This window comes from Ochotona curzoniae, unplaced genomic scaffold (genome assembly GCF_017591425.1).
Source record: "Ochotona curzoniae isolate NIBS_2020 unplaced genomic scaffold, NIBS_Ocur_1.0 scaffold_4701, whole genome shotgun sequence".
NCBI lineage: Eukaryota > Metazoa > Chordata > Mammalia > Lagomorpha > Ochotonidae > Ochotona > Ochotona curzoniae.
In genome coordinates, this window is record NW_024467122.1 from 55,943,580 (window position 1) to 55,961,715 (window position 18,136).

The following is an 18,136-nucleotide window of genomic DNA, read 5'->3' on the forward strand; positions in this document are numbered from 1 at the left end:
TATGATACAGGATTACAAACAATGGAAGCTACTTGTAAGAATTGGCTAGAGATTGTTCGACTGTCTAAATGATTCAATCTCCCTCTCTCTTTTTTTAAAGATTTATTTATTTTTATTACAAAGTCAGATATACAGAGAGGAGGAGAGACAGAGGAAGATCTTCTGTCTGATGATTCACTCCCCAAGTGAGCGCAACGGCCGGCGCTGTGCCCATCCGAAGCTAGGAGCCAAGAACTTCCTCCAGGTCTCCCATACGGGTGCAGGGTCCCAAGACTTTGGGCTGTCCTCAACTACTTTCCCAGGCCGCAGGCAGGAAGCTGGATGGGAAGTGGAGCGTCGAGATTAGAATCGGTGCCCATATGGGATTCCAGCATGTTCAAGGCGAGGACTTTAGCTGCTAGGCCACGGTGCTGGGCCCCAAAGCATTGAGACTCTTATAAGCATTTTAGATCTGGAAGACTATCTATTTTAAAATCTCAAATTTTTGGGCCCAGCACGGTGGCGCAAGTGGTTAAAAGGTCCTCGCCTTGCACGCCCGGGATCCCATATGGGCGCCGGTTCTAATCCCGGCAGCCCCGCTTCCCTTCCAGCTCCCTGCCTGTGGCCTGGGAAAGCAGCAGAGGACAGCCCAAAGCTTTGGGAACCTGCACCCACGTGGGAGACCCGGAAGAGGCTCCTGGCTTCGGATCGGCATAGTATCGACCCGTTGCGCTCACTTGGGGAGTGAATCATAGGACGGAAGATCTTCCTCTCTCTCCTCTCTGTATATCTGCCTTTCCAAAAAAAAAAAAAAAAAAATCTTTAAAAAAAATCTCAAATTTTAGAGTAGAGGACAAAGGAAATGAATTAGGGGCTCCTTTAGAATTTTAGCTGTAATCTCATGATACCCATACTCGTTTTCATTTGACTACTTGTATTGAATAAATGGCATAACCCCTTAATTTATGACCATTTGGAACCCTGGCATGTGACCTCATATGAACTACCTCTGCGGATGTAATCAAATTAAGATGAGGTAGGTCTTATCCAAGGTGTATGGGGACCTTTTAGGAAGGAAAACCAGAGCCAGAGGGACACTGCCAGGATTGCAGATGGGAGTGATGCAGTTAAGCCAAGAAATGCGAGGGTTACTCTAGGAAGAAGAGGAAGGCATCTCTTCCGGGTTTGAGAATGGCACAGCTCCTGGACCCTTGTGCTCAGACTTGTGGCCTGTAGAACTGCAAGCAATGCATTCTGTTGTTCTAAGCTGCCCCATTTGTGGCGTTTTGTTATGGCATCCTTAGGGAGCAAATATGCCTTCTGCTATTTTTGTTTTTGTATAATGTCTAGTTTGATAATCATTTGAAATATTGTGTAGAAAGTTACATTTTTTATAATTGCAGATTTTCCCCCATTGGGTATATCAGTCTTAACCTTTAAATTCCTCAGTATGCTTAACTATACCTTTTACCATTTAGGAGGTTAGAAGCTTATTATCCTGTGGTTTTTCAAGATATGTCACTGATGATTTTGCTTTTTTTTTTTTTTTAAGGAGTAATTAATGTTTAGAGGTATATGTAATGTTTGTGCTTTTTGGGTGTATATTTTGTATATTCTATTATATGATATTCTGTAACATTCTACTCTTGTTTCCAGATTGCTAAAGCTGAAGGAGATGTTTAACTCTAAGTTTGGATCCACTCCCAAATTTTATGTTCGAGCCCCAGGAAGAGTCAATATAATAGGTATTTCAAAGTGCTTTCTATATAATTTCCCTCTTCCTTTGTTAAGACCTGAATTTTAGTTAATATTTTTTTTGTTTATTTTTCCCAAAATAAAGTATTTCACATGCATCTGCTAATAGTAAGATATACTTTTGCATAAGGACATAGTTTACTGTTCCCAATCCATGATATTAACAGTTTTTGTGTTGTTGGTTTTTTAAATTTGGAAGCTTGCAATGGAAGGTGAATATACTCTTCTGTGACACAGGTTAAAATCTTAGACTGTGGTCATAGTTTTAATGGCTTTACATTGACTCATCAATTGGAGGAATACGCGGGAACCTTGTGTTTTTTAAGTGTGGCCTATGTTTTTCAGTTTTCTAAGTGGATTTATCTTTGTGTTTGTTTCTTCTGTAAAGTAGTTTGAGTTTTGATCCCTTTTAGAATCATTAATGTAACATTAATATGACTTAATATAACTTTCAACATATAATTTTCAACCTATAATTTTTTTGCCCATCTTCATACATAGGTATATAATTTATATAGCTTTAATTATAATAATTATTTCATTTTGTTTTGCATTTAACTGATCATATATTTCCATGTTTTCTGTGTTTATAAGGAATAATGATCTCACAATAGTTAACATTTTATAATTTGTTTAACAGTTTGCTATAAACATGCATGTATTTATTTCCAGTTTTTAATCATTCTAGCTAGTGCTTTAATTGAAAAGAAACATAAAGGGGCCTGGCATGGTAGCCTAGTGGCTAAAGTCCTCACCGTCCATACATCAAGATCCCACATGGATGCTGGTTCATGTCCCAGCTGCTCCAGTTCCCGACTAGCTCCTTGCCTGTAGCCTGGGGAAACAGTAGAGGACGGCCCAAAGCCTTGGGATCCTGCACCTGTGTGGGAGACCCAGAAGAAACTCTGGCTCCTGGCTTCAAATCAGCTCAGCTCTGGCCTTTGTGGCAACTTGCAGAGTGAATGGAAGGTCTTTGTCTATCTTTCCTTCTCTCTGCAAATCCAATTTTTCAATAAAAAGAAATAAATATTTAAATAAAAGAACCATCAGGAAAGAACAGTATATTTAGTTATCATTGTATATTACTGTTACTGAAGCACTGAGAAATTGTTGCCCACGTGCATTGGAAAGCAAGGCACTGGAGCTATGATCTTCGTGCAGAGAAAAGTTATTAGGCGGAGGCAGCCCCTGTGGTGTGATGTGACATCCCCATCCCAGTATGAAGTGCTGCTTTGAGCCTCTGCTACTCTACTTCTAATGCCACCCTTGCTAACATGCCTGGGAAGCAGCAGGTGTTGGCTTACGTACTTGGGTTGCTGTCACATAGGAAGGAGAACTGGATGATGTCCTGGCTCCTGGCTTCAGCCTGGCCAAGCTTGGGCTATTATAGCTATTTGGGGAGTCAAACAGCAGATGGAAGATTTCTTTCTCTGCCTCCCAAACAAATGAGTAATTAAAAAAAAGGATTTATTTTTATTTGAAAGGAAGAGTTACAGAGAGAAGGAGGGAGGCAGGAAGGGAAGGAGGGAAGTAGAGAGGGAGGGAGAGAGGAAGGAAGGAAGGAAGGGAGGGAGAGGGGGAGAGAGGGAGAGAGGGAAGAAGGGAGAGAGGGAGAGAGGGGAGAGAGGGAGAGAGAGAGAGAAAGTGAGTTATCTTCCATACAAATGGCTACAATGGCTGGAGCTGGGCTGATCTGAAGCCAGAAGCCAGGAACGTCTTTCGAATCTCCCACTTGCATGCAGGGGCCCAAGAACTTGAGCCACCTTCTGCAGTTTTCCCAGTCCATAAGCAGGGAGCTACATCAGAATTGAAGCAGTGGAGAGTAGAACCAGCACCCGTATGGCACGTTGGTGCCACAGGTAGAGGCTTAGCCTACTGTGCCATGATGCTGGTCCCAAGAATTAATATTTTTTATTTGTATTATTTTCCATGTTACAGATCACCTTTCTCCTTCTCCTTCTCCATTCTCCCCAACTCTGTTCTCTCCCGTATTATTTCAATCGTATAGTGCTTCAGCAGCAGTCACAAATCCAACATTCTGTTATTTAACTGTGTCATATCCTTGTAGGTATAGGCAATGGTAGATAGTCTAGTATCATATTGTCAAGGTTTATTTAACGGATTTGTTGGGAGTTCTCCTTTTATTCAAGAGTAGAGATGTATACTGTAATGTATCTTCATTTCCTAGTATGCTATTCTCCATTATACAGTTTATCTGTGAGAATATGTGTGCATATACATGTTTACTTATTTATCTATTCGTCTTGTACTTTACATGATGGTTGCCTTATATCAGAGAAAACATGATATTTGCCCCGTTGGGATTGGTTTATTTCACTGAGCATAGAGTATTCTAGTTGGGACTGTTTTGTTGCAAATGTAGAATTTCATTTTTTTAAGTGGCAGAGTAGTATTCCATGGAGTGGATATACCAATTTCTTTATCCATTCCTCTTTTGATGGGCATCGGGTTGTTTCCATATCTTCCATATCTATAGTAGCTATTGTGGTTGTGCTACTATAAACATAGAGTTGCAGGTCACTTTCTCACATGCACATTTTACTTGCTTTGGATGTATTCGCAGGAGTGGGATTGCTAAGTAATACAGCAGGTCAGTTTTCAGTTGGTTTAGTACTCTACTGACTTTCACTGTAGGCTGCATCAGTCTGCACTCCCATCAGTAGTGGAGTAGTGTACTTTTTTCCCCACAACCATGCCAGCAGGTGGTGTTAGCAGATTCTTAATATAGTCCAATCTCATTGGAGCTAGGTGTAACTTCAACGTGGTTTTTATTTGTATTTCCCTAATCACTAGGGAACCCGAACATTTTTTTATTTGACTTTGTTCTTTTTAAAAAATACCTGCTCATTTCCTTTGTCCATTTCTCCACAGGGTTATTGTTTTGCTGTCTTTGAGTTTCTGAAGCTCTTTATAAATCCTGGGTATTAATCTCCTAGAAATTGTGTAGTGTGTAAAGATTTTCTTCCATTCTGTTGGTTGTTTCTTTACTTTGTTGATAATTTCTTTTTCTATCCAGAAGCTTCTTAGTTTGATGTAGTCCTGTTTGCTTGTTTTGGCTTTGACTGTTTGTTTTTGGTACTTTTCTAAGAAATCTTTACTAATGCCTATATCTTGCAGAGTGCTTCCTATGTTTTCTTCTAATAGTTTGATGGTTTCTGGATGCAGATTTAAGTTCTTGATCCATTTAGAGCTGATTATTATATAAGGTGTGAGGTGAGGGTCTTGCTTCTTACTTATGCAGGCTGATAGCCAGTTGTCCCAACAGTGTTTTGTTGAGGAGACTGGGTGTTTTCTCTGGGTTATTTTCAGCTCTCTTTTCAAAAATTAGTTGGTTGTACATGTATGGACTCCTTTCTGGGGTGTTTCTTCTGTTCCTTTGATCTTTGTTTCCATGCCAGTTCCAGACTGTTTTGATCACCAGTGCTCTGTAGTACGTCTTGAGGTCTGGGATTGTGATTCCTCCAGCTTGCTTTTTATTCTTTAAGATTGTTCTGACTATTTGTGATCTCTTGTGTTTCCAGATGGAGTTTTCTATGTTTTTCTATTTCTGAGAATTGTTGGGATTTTGATTGCAGTTTTATTGAATTTGTAGATTACTTTAGATTATATGGACGTTTTGATGATGTTGATTGTACTGATCCAGTACATGATCTAGGAACATGGTAAATTTTTCCATCTCTTAAAGTCTTCTTTTATTTCTTTTGTAATGTTTTGTAATGTTCATCATAGAGATCTTCCACATCTTTGGCTAGATTTAGTTCAAAGTATTTAAGATTCTTCTCTGCTGTTTTAAAAGGGACTATACTTAAAAGTTCCTTCTCAGATATGGAGTTATTTGTGTAAACTAGAGCCATTAGTTTATGTTAATTTATTTTGTACCCTATGAAACTCTCTTATGAGGTCCAATGTTCTCTTTAGTGAATCTTTTGGTTCTCTTGTGTATAGAATCATGTTGGACTGAGCAGAGATAATTTAATTTCTTGTTTACAATTTGTATTCCTTTAATTTCTTTTTCTTGTCTAATTACTCTGCTTAGGACTTTAAATACTATGTTGAATAGCGGTGGTGAAAGTTGACATCCTTGTTTAGTTTCAGATGTTAATGGAAAAGCTTCTATTCTTTCCCCATTCAGTGTATTGCTGGCATTGAGTTTTTCATATGTTGCTTTGAATGTGTTGCAGAATGTTTCTTTTGTTCCTATCTTGTTTGGGGATTTTAGCATGAAGAAATGTTGGTTTTTATCAAATGCTTTCTCCTCATCTATCCTCCACTATTTTCCTAGGCCATAAGCAGGAAGCTAGATGGGAAGTGGAGCAGCTGGGATATGAAATGGGGCCCACATGGGATCATGGGGTTTGCCATCTTCCACTGCTTTCTCAGGCCACAGACAGGGAGCTGGGTGGGAAGTGTAGCTTCCAGGATACAATGGCACCTGCCCATGTGGAATCCTAGCAGATGCAAGGTGAGGATTTAGCCACTAGGCTATTGCACCAGGCTTGAGTGTTTATATTGAAAAAGGTAACTGAAAAAGGAGATATTTGACTTTATATTCATATAACTTTCCACATTACATAAATATTAGAAAGTGATCAATATGAATTAGAAATTGAAAAGCAAGCCTTTAAGATTGAAGGATAGCCACAAATGAACAGAAAGGAATAATTGATATACTTATAGCTAGCAAAACTTCCTGGTTTGGGTGCCCTGGCAGGTGAGAGGGAGGAAGAAAAGGTAATAACTCCACTGTTGTCCTTTTATTTTTTGTTAAATGTGGTTTGCTGTCAGGTTTTTCTTTTGTGTGCATCCATGCTGGTATACTCCCTTTTGTAGCATAAGCTGTCATGTGCTAGCAATAATAAATCATGCTTTCTCTTCTCTCTAGGAGAGCATATAGATTACTGTGGATATTCTGTACTTCCAATGGCCGTAGAGCAAGATATGTTAATAGCTGTGGAACCCGTGGCAACGAACACTCTCCAACTGGCCAACACAAACCCCTTGTATCCGTGAGTATTTAGTATTACTGGGTTGAGGGTGTGTGTGTGTGTGTGTGTGTGTGTGTGTGTGTGGTGGTGGTGGTGGTGGTGGTGTTTGAGCCCGAAAGAACTCTTCATGACCAAATTTAGCACCACTAATGTAATTTATTGGCATTCTGCATCTGAAATGTAAAAGAATCTAAGGCCACTATTTAGTGTTTGTTCATTTTTTTTTATTTGTTCATTCATTTCAAACGCATTTATCGAAGATTTACCTACCATGTGCTAGTCTTGTCTTAAATACCAGCTGACAGTAATTCTGATCTTGCTTAGAGATAGTTAAAATAAGTCTCATTTAGCTAAGTCTAATTTAAGTCTGATTTAACTAAGCAAAGTTAGGCCTAGTATCTGTCCTGTTAACGTGGCATATTAATTCCTTTATCATAGGATCTTGCTGTTCTTTGCTCTGCTTACCTGCACCCCCCAACAGTTGGCATGCCCCATGACTGGGGGTAACATTGTCTCTTCAGTTCTCTAGCCTCAGTGTGAGACAGAGAATCCAATGCCTAATAGAGTCTAGTGTAAGTTTCTAGTACATTTTATCAAGTTAAGTTTCTTTTTAAATTTTTTAGTTTACTAAGATTTTTAAAATTAATAATGGGTATCAGTTTTTATTAAATGTTTATCCAGTGTTGAAGGTTAGTTTTTCTTACATGATGAATCGCTCTGATGGGTTTTCTCATGTTGAGCGATATTTGAATCCCCAGGCTAAGACCTAGCTGGTAATAATATATAGTTAATAATATATAGACATGTTACATAACCATGTTTTAGTCCACGATGGATTGTCTGCATGGTAGTGGTCCCATAAGTTATAATGGACCTGAAAAATTCCTGTTGTCTGGCTATAATGGGTTTGTGTTTCAAGCTAAATATTATTACAAATACAGCAGCAAAGTTTAGAAAATATATAACTTTATGGGTCTATTTCTGGACTGTTTTATTCAATGTTCATATTTGTTTATCTTTATGCTAGTACTACATTATCTAATAAGAAGTCCTGAAATAAGATTGTGTAACAACTCTCTACTGTTGTGTTTTTGAAAGATATTTTGCATTTACTTTTTACTTTAGAGTCACCTGTTCAGTTGTCTTAGAAAATCATTCTGGGATTTTGATTGTGGTTATGTGGAATCTATAATCATCAATGTGCAGATCTTTCAACGAATGAAACCATGTAACTTTCCATCTATTTTTGGTCTTCTTAAGTTTCTCTGAGAACTGTTTCATTGTCAGGGTACAGCCTTGTTTTCTAAGTGTTTCATGGTGTTTTGTTGGCATTGTTATTATAAATGGTCTAGCCCAGTGTGACACACACAGGGTAGACACCTGGAAAATATTTGTTGGAATAAGTGAATGAGTGAGATGCATATATGAAAAGTATTGATGAATTGAGTCATGATAGCTCACTTTCAGGAGGTTTTCCCCTCAGAATGCAGCACGCAGCAGGGAAGGAAAAAGTAGAAGGATGTATAATTCAGGCTTAAGGGTTTGGGTCAAAGTGAGTGCTTGTTTTTTTGTTTGATCAAACAGGCTGGGAAGGGTCAAGAATTAGGGGAAAGTGGGCAAGACCATTGTTTAAACATTTTCTTTTTCTTCTTTCTGTATCTGGGGGAGGGGAGAATACAATGGGAGAGACCACACCCAGTCTTCCCAGTACCCAGTGTCATCCCAGGATCCCGTTGTGGAGCACGTTCTGAGGGTTGCACTGAAGTGGTTTGAATAGTTCTGAGATGCTGTTGATATCACTGCTTCAAGGATTAGGAAATCCTTCCAAGGTCAATTGATTGACATAGTCTACCTCAGGGTCTCCATTCAGCCTGAAGTTTGCTGTCAAGTTTCACAGCAAACACAGGGGTAGTTGATCAGTTTGTTCTGCCCTCCTTCCTCTACAAAGCAGTGGGTGCTGCAGTCCAGCCTAATCCTGCCCACCACATGCTTGGCCTTCACGTACACCAGGGGGAGCTGAATCCCAGTCAGAGCAATCCCTGACAACCTCCACTGGACCAGCTGCTGTCTCTGGTTCCTGTGCCTACCAGCATGTGCAGTGGACTGGTCTGGTCTGTCCCACATCCCATTCAGCTCTCATATACATCACTGGGTGATGAAGCCTAACTGAGCCCAACTGACTCCACCCTCCATCTCACACTCGTGCCAGTGGGTGCTACTGCCTGTCCAGCCAAGTCCATCCGCAGTCCTGGTTCTCATGTTTGCGAATGGGAGTGCAGCCCATCAGAGAGGTGCCCACAGCCTGCCCACTAGACCTATTCCATGCCCTGGATCTTGCAGGAGGTTCTACAGTCTAGCTCAACAGGATTTGCACCCAGTCCCAGCACTAGCCAGCTGATGCTGTTGCAAAGCCCAACCCACCTGCCCTTACACCGGCTCATGACTGTATCAGTGGGTACAGTCAGTTAGCCCAGCCGGGCTCTACCCCTAACCTAGTTCACTTGTAGGCCAATAGGTATTGTAGCCCGACCCAGGTTGGTCTGCCCTCATTCCCAGCTCTCATGCTTATTAGCAGGGAGTGCTTGTTTTTGAACCCCAGGAAGTAGTTAAGAAGAGAGTCAAAAGAATATAGTGGAAAGAGCAAGGGTGAATAGTGGAAGAGCGGCTCTTTTTGGTATCAGCATTCAGCTGTACCTCTACTCCTGTAGGAGACGATGCTTTTCAGCTCATTGCCATCTTGCATCTGTGTGGATTTTCCCCTCTTTTTTGCCTAATCCCCTCCCTCCAGTTCCTTTATGGTCTTTTCTTTGTGACTTTTGTGATCTTCTTTTAGATAGGAACAAAGCTTATTAGATTTGCTAACCATTGTATCTGCCTGTGAATTCTTTGACCCCTCTCCCATTGACTGTTGGCAAAGTATTTGAACTTCTGTGGGTGGCAATTAGGTGAATATTAGCTACAGTTAGATTGTGTGCACCTGTCAGGTCACTAAACCTCTCTGAGCCTCCTAGAAGATCTTCCTTCTTTGTTGAAGGCCAACTAGGAAGAATGTTATACGCCCAGCCTCGTAGTCCACTCAAGATTACACATTATCGAATGTGATCTTTCCTGGTAAGGATTTGTGGTTTTCACAGCATGTCTTGTACATTGAATAGTCATTAAATATTTTTTGAGAGAGGTGATATATCCATTTTGCTAATTGAAATAATTGTTTGAATATTCCTACTACACTGATTAGCACCTAAGTAGGTATTTATATAGGGAACAGTCAGTCTGGGAGTATATATATATTTTTCTTCCTGTTGATCCTCCATGTTATACATTTTTTGTGCTGGTTGAAGCTAACAACCAGGAATTCCTGCCACATGGCTGGTAAGAATCCAAGTACTTTGGCCTCCTCACCTTTTGCCTCCTGAGTGCATCAGGATTGGAAGTCAAGGCTGGACTCCATCCCAGGCATTCTGATATGGGATGAAGGCATTCCAGCAGTGGCTTTGTGGCTTAACTCACTGTGCTACAATTCCTACTTCAATCTTCTCTTTCTTTCTTTTTTCCTCTTCCTTCCTCTCCTTTCCTGTTTTAATTGTTTAATAGAAAGAGATTTACAGAAAGGAGAGACAGACAGACAGATCTTCTGTCTGCTGAGTTACCCCTGAAGTAGCTGCAGTGGCTGGAGCTGAGCTGATTTAAAGCCAGGAGTCAGGAACCTCTTGTGGATCTTCCATGTCAGTGCAGTGTCCCAAGGCTTTGGGCCATGCTCTACTGCTCTCCTAGGCCACAAGCAGGGAGCCGGATAGGAAGTGGAGCAGCTGGGATACAAACTGGTGCCCATGTGGGATTTGGCACATGCAAGGTGGGGAGTTTAGCCACTAGGCTATTGCATCTGGTTCCATCTGTCATATCTTCTACATGTATAAAGGCATTTTGGAAGATTTGTGCAAAGTATGCATTATTTTTTAATTCAATTTCTGTTAACTTTTTGAAGTTTCTTTTTATTATTTGGCATTTTACTGTAAGGAAGAATTCAATCTTCTTCATTTATCTGTTTTGTTTCTTTATATAAACATGCTACCTGCCTTTTTTATTTCTTACTTTGTAATTGCTAAAATGTATACTAAGCTAACATGCTCATTGCAAAGTCAAAATTCAAACAAAGAAGTGTGCATGGTTAAAACACACAATGCAGGTTGCATGCCCTTTCCCAGAAGTATTCCCTACAAGTGCTTTGGATTTTATACCTTTAGTTCTCTTTATCTACCAAAGTATAGTCAGTGTATTGAGTACATTAAAAACCAATGTGCAGTGCTCTACTAGAGTTATTTATTTTTGTGCTCCTTCTTCTTCCTCAAATGTGAAAGTGGTAAAATTGAACGGGTGGCAGAGAGGATGGGTAAATATGTCTTTGAGTCTTTCTGCCTGAGCCAGGGCTCTGCCGAGCAGCAGACCAAGAGAGCATCTTCATGCGGTAAGCAGGTAAACTGCTGCTTGCCAAGGAGCAACATGGAAGAAACGGTGGTGAAGTACGCCATCATCTGTTGGTTGCTCTCTGTTTCAGGAATTAGAAAGGGTCGGTTGGAGGTAGTTTAGTCATTAAGGCCACTACGGCTTCCCTTGTGAACTGTTAGGAGCCAGAGATCTTTGTTATTTTGGGGAAGACTATGAAATACATAAATTTAGTCAGTGGACCAGGATATGTCAGTATCGCTGTTTTGGCACAAGGTGGCAGCAGATAGCCATTGATTTTAGAGCTCCAACGCCTCCAGATTTAGATTAATGGCATCTTTTGTTTTTGCAGAGACTTCAGTACTAGTTCGAATAACATTCAGATTGACAAAACCAAGCCTCTGTGGCACAACTATTTCCTATGTGGATTTAAAGGAATTCAGGTAAATTTTTTTTAAAAATAAAGCATCTACTTAGCAAATGAAATTATGGTATGTTTCATGTCAGATTTAAAAATCTGCTGTTTTTAGTTTTTTGTCAGTACTAACATGTTTCTGTTCTGTTTTGCTAATTTACTTTTCAGAGAATGGGGGAAATGTGACTTTTTCTGGATGAAGTTCACAGCAAGTGGTCTTTTAAAAAATATGCCTTTTTTAAAAATTTATTTTTTATTTTTGATGATGTTTACATGTCTGACCAGGGTGAGACCATTGTTTCCAAATCTTACTCCTTCTTCTTCCTGCATCTGGGGGAAGGGAAAAAATTAGGGGAGAAGCCCTACTCAGCCTCCCCACTATTCCAGTACACCAGGATGGGGAATGGTCACCGGATGATATCCCAGGGTCCCCGATATGGGGCCTGCTCCAAGTATTATGCTTGAGTGGATTTGATAGTTTTGCAGTGCTATCTATCTTGCTGATCCAAGGATGAGGAAGTCCTTCCAAGGTCCATTGGCTGATCAGTCCACCCCAGAGTCTCCATTCACCAGACACTTGCTCCATTACGTGGCTGGAGTAGTTGCCCAATTTGTTCTGCTCTTGTTCTTCTGCTATGGTACTAGATGTCTTCTGCAGGTCCCAATGGACAGCCATATCATCCTCCATGTGCAGTGCTTCTGGGCGTGCTGTCCACTGCTCTGTCTTAGCCACTTAGGAGAGTTAGTGGTCTTTCATATGTAACTAGCTGTTCATAAATCTGGAACATCTGAGAAACATCTGTCATATTTTTAAAATCACTTAGTTTTTTCTTTCATTTATTTGGAAGACAGAAAGGGAATCAGCTCTTTCGCTAATTGAACTCCTAAAATACTTGCAACTTCTGGGACAAAACAGGCCAAAGCCAAGAGCTACCAGCTTAAACTGGGTCTCCCAATTATGTGAAATAACCTGAATACTTGGTTCATTACCATTTCTTCTAGGATGCACATTAACAGGGTGCTGGGTTGGAAACAGAGGTGGGATTTGAACCAGTTGCTTCAGTATGGGATGTGGGTATCTTTACTGCTGTGCCAAATGCAAATCTCCCCTACTTAGTTTTTGAATCACTGTTTATAACTAGTAATTCTATTTGTATTTTGTTCTTGAGCTATAAAAGGGTACACTGTAATATATTTAGAGTGGGGCAGTCCTGGATTTTAATCTGACTACTCAGATGTGTAATTTAACCTCATAAGCCTCAAATTTATCTGTAAATGATGTCACTGCTCTCCTAACAGAGATTGTTTAAAGACAGTTTTTTATGCTGGTAGGGATTTAATAAGTGGTAGATTGTATTGTTACTGCTTACCTTAAATGGAGTTTAAACAAGATGTAGTGAAATGCTTGGTATATTTTCCTAGAAACATCAAGTAAATGCTGCAAAAAGTCTCTAAAGTTATCTGCAAGAACAATGCAATATTTGCACTTCCATGTTTTAAAACTATAAAGGGCAAATAGAAAGTGGGTTTTTGATTTTAGAGCAATTTTTGTTTTAATAATTATGTTAGTGGTAGTTGTTCTTGTACAGAATAATGGCCAAAGAACAATAAAAGATAGATTTTGCTTTTTAGGCCAAAAGCAAATAAACTAATCCATGTCTTAGAGTGCTTTCATTCCTGACTGCCTGGTGGCCATGTCTAACTTTGTCAATGAGTAGCCTGGCACTCGATGGCATAATCACTACAGAAATGCGTCAACTGCATGGTTTGAAGCTCTGCATGTGATATCTGGTCTTAAAGTTACCGTATTCATTACTGATTTTCATGTTTGTGTCTCTGAGTATGTGTGTATCGTATTTCTCCTAGACACCATGGGTCTTCACTTATGGGGAAAGTTTTGGCAGGTTTTAAATATTTAAATCATTGCTTTTCTCAGATTATAGTATTTGAAATCATTGCTCTGGCAAATCCTATTTGATCTTCTATATGACAGCATTCTTTTTTGTAGCTTTTGGGTATAGAAGGACTTAAATAACACACCTTGTGTTGTTTTTGAATATTGTTCTTTGGTTTGACAACTCACGTGCAAAAGCAGGTGTATGCAAAGGTCTAGCACAAAAGTAGTGTAAATGTTTGTTCAGGAACTTACAAATTAAAATTCTAAAAAGTTCCAGAGAATAATGTGTTTATGTGAGATTGAACATGTATCCTTTCAGGATAGCGCTATTACAGATCTTGGCACAATCCATTTGCATTTTTGAATGTGTTGTACATATTAATTTACTCGTGTGATAAGTTTGCAAGTATGATCCACATTGAAGACACTCTGGAATCAGTTTATAGTTAATTATGTAGGATGCTGCAAGGATTACTGTTATTTTTTTGAACAAGCTATCTGTTGTCCTATATGAAAGGGTAATAGCAGCAGCCATAATGTGTTTTTGGAAAGAAATTTTTCGATGAGTTGAAATAAAGAAGAAAAGCACATCCAACTGAATCTCTTCTTTTGTGGTACACGAGTTTTGCCAGCAAGGAAAACAGGACAAAAAAAATTAAGGAAAGAAACGGCCTTTGATTTGCAGAGTTTTGTTGTTACTCTGGCTATTCTAACTAGTTTATTGAAATTTCTCCGTAGAATAATGTGGATGATGAAATGCATAATTAGGTAACATAATAGCATTTCATACTTTGGTCTTGAGTTGCTTGGGTAATTTGCAAAGATGAGGAGGATACTTCTTGAGGAGGTGGTAATCTTGAATTTATTTTTAATCCTAAACTACAAAGGTTATACAATATCATTCAAAGTGTCACAGTCCGAGATAGTTCTGTAAGTATAGTAAACTTTTCTGCCTTCAAGTTCGAGCCTAATTATGTCTTTGGACTTCCCTATTTGTAGAAAAAGCGATTCCTTGGCTTGTTTGAGTCTGCTTTCTCATTTGTGGCTGAATTCTAATTTGGCTGTGTTAAAAACTACCATATGGCTAAATTACATCTATAAAGTTGAGAAAAAATCTGGGTTTCCTCATATAGCTGCCTTATATTAAATCATAGTGACAGTGTGCTGGCCTAGATCTCTAAGTACAGTGGGAATCTGAGAATTGGGGCTGAGTCCCAGCTCCCTACGTGTGATCCTGGGGAAGTCTCTTAATCTCTTGGCGCCTAGGTTTTTCTATAAGTAAAACAGAACTTAAATGGCTTGGAACTTGGTTTTCCAGTGGAATTTCTGAAGCAAGACAGTGCATAGAAACCAGCCACTTCTCTGCTGGTTAAATGTTTTTATAAGAGCTGAATGCTAGACGTGTACTGCATGGAGTTTTAACTCATTTTGCCACTTGACAAGCTCAATTAACATTATCTTATTTGTATTTGCTCAAAATAAATATATTAGAAAAAGAACATTCAAGGACATTTGAGGAAACATAGCTTTTTGTTGGATAAAGTAAAAAGTGAATTTCAGGTTGCCTTGCCCTGTGGATAAGAGCCATTTAATGTCATGTATAGTCCCAACTAGGCAGAATTGTACAACTAGTTTCTATAAATATCATAAGAAGCCTACCGATACACCTTTGTTCTTTAGGTAAATGAAGGTTTTACTACTCCTTAAATCCAACACTGCAGTGACTATTCTGTTTTTCCTATGTTTTTAGGAACACTTTGGTCTCAGTGACCTGACCGGAATGAACTGCCTGGTAGATGGAAATATTCCACCGAGTTCTGGCCTCTCCAGCTCCAGTGCTTTAGTCTGTTGTGCTGGCTTGGTGACACTCACAGCATTGGGAATGAGCCTATCTAAGGTAACCACCGTTGAAAGTAGAGCTCCCGGATCCTTTCTTTCTAAAAGCATTAGTGTAAAAATCTCAAAATCAGAATATCTTCCATTATCATAAAACCCGTGTTCCCTGGACAGCACAGGTGGGCAAGTATGAGAACTCATCAAGTATTGCCTCTGATCAGTCACTGTAAGGCAGTGAATACCTGGAAACAATGAGTGAACAGGTCTGTGAATGATTGTATTAAAAACATTCTTGGATTAAGTATGCAGTTTAAAGGTATATTTAGGTTGCCTCATTAACAAGTTAAATTCAGAGCAGGAAATTCTAGCTCTTGTGGTTAGGTCTGTGTATTTGCAGCTAAACCCTTAAATATTTGACAAGCAGTGGGTAAAAAGGATAAAGAACAGGTAATAAAAGAACTGAGCAGAAATTCTGTTTATGCTGGCAGGTTAGTTGCTGACATAAACTTTAAAAACATTGCATTAGAAAGAGGAAATGCTTACTTAAAGGATATATAAATCTTGCAAGGGGCCAGAAAGCATTAACTTTACAAGTTCACATAAATCTCAGACTTTGCAGTTCAGAGCAGGTGTGCTCAGCTTTAATTAAAGTTTTGACATTCTGGTTCAAATGAAATGTTATTGTAGGTCCTTTTCTCCCCCAGCAAGACACTGCCAAGATTATATATTGGGAACAGACTAGGCATCAGGCAAGTCAAGAGAAAGTCAGTGTAACATCGTTAGTCTCTTTTAAGTGTATTGAAATTTTTAGTTTGAAGGTTTTATATGTGGGGAAAGGCAAAAAAAAAAAAAAAGAGAGCGAGAGAAAGCTAAAAAGAATTCTTTTCCTTAGTGTTTTGTGTAAATGTACATAATTAGTCCTTTGTAAGCAATGGCTCATTGTGGGTGATAGCAGGGAAGGATACCTATTTATTATTTGTTTTCAGAGCAGAGAGAAAACAGGGCAAATAGGCTCAACTCTCAGTCTGATAGTTTGTTTATTTTTATTTTCATTCAGCCACTTTTTATTCAATGGCTGCTTTGTTTTGAGTGATGTTCAAAGCATTGAGATACAAAAGATACTATCCTATCCTTTACCATATTAGAGTCTAAAAGGGGGAATAGAAACATTAAATAGACAGTTATAATATAGTCTGGCTGTTGGGCAAGATGTGTGCTATGGAAACAGATTTAACTGATTTTTAATGTATAGGACGACATCTCACCTGAGATACCCATATTTCAAGGAATTGTAGGTATTAGCCAAGAAATACTAATAGGGGCATTTGGTACAGTGGTTAAGGCACTGCTTGGGATATGTGCATTGCATAATGCAATGCTTAGATTTGAGTCCTAGGTCTGTTTTGTTCCAGATTCCTGCTTATGTGCATCCTGGGAGGCAACAGTGGGGGTTTAAAAGGACGAGTTCCTGCCACCGGTATGGGGAGGCCACCCACATAAATGAATTCCAGGCTCCTGAATTTGGCTTATCTGGACTTGGCTATCGCAGGCATTGGAGGAATAAATTAGCAGATAAAAGATGTCTGTATTTCTCTCACTTTATGTATAAAAGAAAAAATGAAGACAGAAAGAGGCAGGGAGTGAGGTAGGAAGAGAGAAAGAGAGAGAGAGAGAGAGAGAGAGAGAGAGAGCAAGCGAGCCAGCCAAAGACAAGACTGATTGGAGGGGTAAACTTTTGGTCTCCTTCTTAAGACGTTGTTTGGAATACCCGCACTGCAAACACATATCAGACTACCTGGTACTTTGGTCCCTGGCAACACACATAGAAGATCTGGAATATTAATGGGATGATAGTGCTGATAATGTACTAATATATCAGATGGAAGGAATGTCATGTAGTGATCCTGGCCTGCTGTAGGAACTAAGGGATTCAGTAATACCAGTGTACACAGAAACTTGGATAGCAGAAAAGGAGCTCAGATGGTAGGCCTTGTAAGCCATGTCAAGAAATTTGGATTTTATGTTGATTGCCATGGAAAATCATTACAGGGTTATAGAAAGAGGTTAATGTGATCCTGTCTGAATTTTAGAATGATCACTCTGATTATATTATAAAGTTTAGATTTGAGTGTAATAAGTTTTCTGTAAGGGGATGGTTTGGTTTAGGGAAGTGGTAGTAAGAATGGATTGGATGAAAGATTCAAGGCACATCTCAGAATCAGTAGGGCTTGGTCATTGATTGAATGTAGAGGTGGGGGCCATTAGGCATCAAAGACTCTATCTAGATCTTTGGCTTTGTTCATCAGAATGTTGATGAACAATAGATTTGCTGGAAAATTGATCTGACAAATGAGGATGAGGGTCTCTGCATCCTTATAGTTCTTTAAATGTTAAAAAAAAAAAGACTCAGAAATTCAGGAGGAAGATCTAGGCTTATGATTTTCCAGTGGAGAATCCTTAGTATTATCTCTAGGTTTTGAATTCATAGGTGTTGATGAGAACAACTCTCTAGTAGTAGAGGGGAAGTAGGGAAGATGAGGGCAGAGCCCCTTAAGCATGAACATTGCAGTTGGGTAAGGGGTGATGTCCGCTGATGCAATTGGATGCTTCAGTCAGTAGGAGGAAAGCCAGACCATGAAAATAGCAGCAAAGGCAGGGAAGGGAATGTTTCATGATGGGAGTGGCAGTGTTGTCAGATGCTGCTAAGAGGTAAAGTAGGACAGGGCCTAGAAAATCTCCACTTACTAGAGCGACAAACAAGCTGAAAAAATTTTGGGGAAGGAGAGCTTAGAAAGGGGTGGGTTG

General features: G+C 39.4%; 1 protein-coding gene across 3 annotated transcripts in view; it reads left to right on the forward strand.

The window, feature by feature from the left end:
* The window catches only part of GALK2 (galactokinase 2), a 121,657-nt gene that overhangs the window by 18,010 nt on the left and 85,511 nt on the right, over positions 1 to 18,136 (forward strand). For 2 of the 3 annotated variants that reach the window (XM_040968645.1, XM_040968644.1), the window contains exons 2-5: positions 1,636 to 1,724; positions 6,638 to 6,761; positions 11,536 to 11,626; positions 15,246 to 15,392. In XM_040968645.1, the coding sequence (XP_040824579.1) occupies positions 1,636 to 1,724; positions 6,638 to 6,761; positions 11,536 to 11,626; positions 15,246 to 15,392 (451 nt within the window). The remainder of the gene's footprint in view (positions 1 to 1,635; positions 1,725 to 6,637; positions 6,762 to 11,535; positions 11,627 to 15,245; positions 15,393 to 18,136) is intronic. The other variant, XM_040968646.1, reaches the window with a different exon arrangement.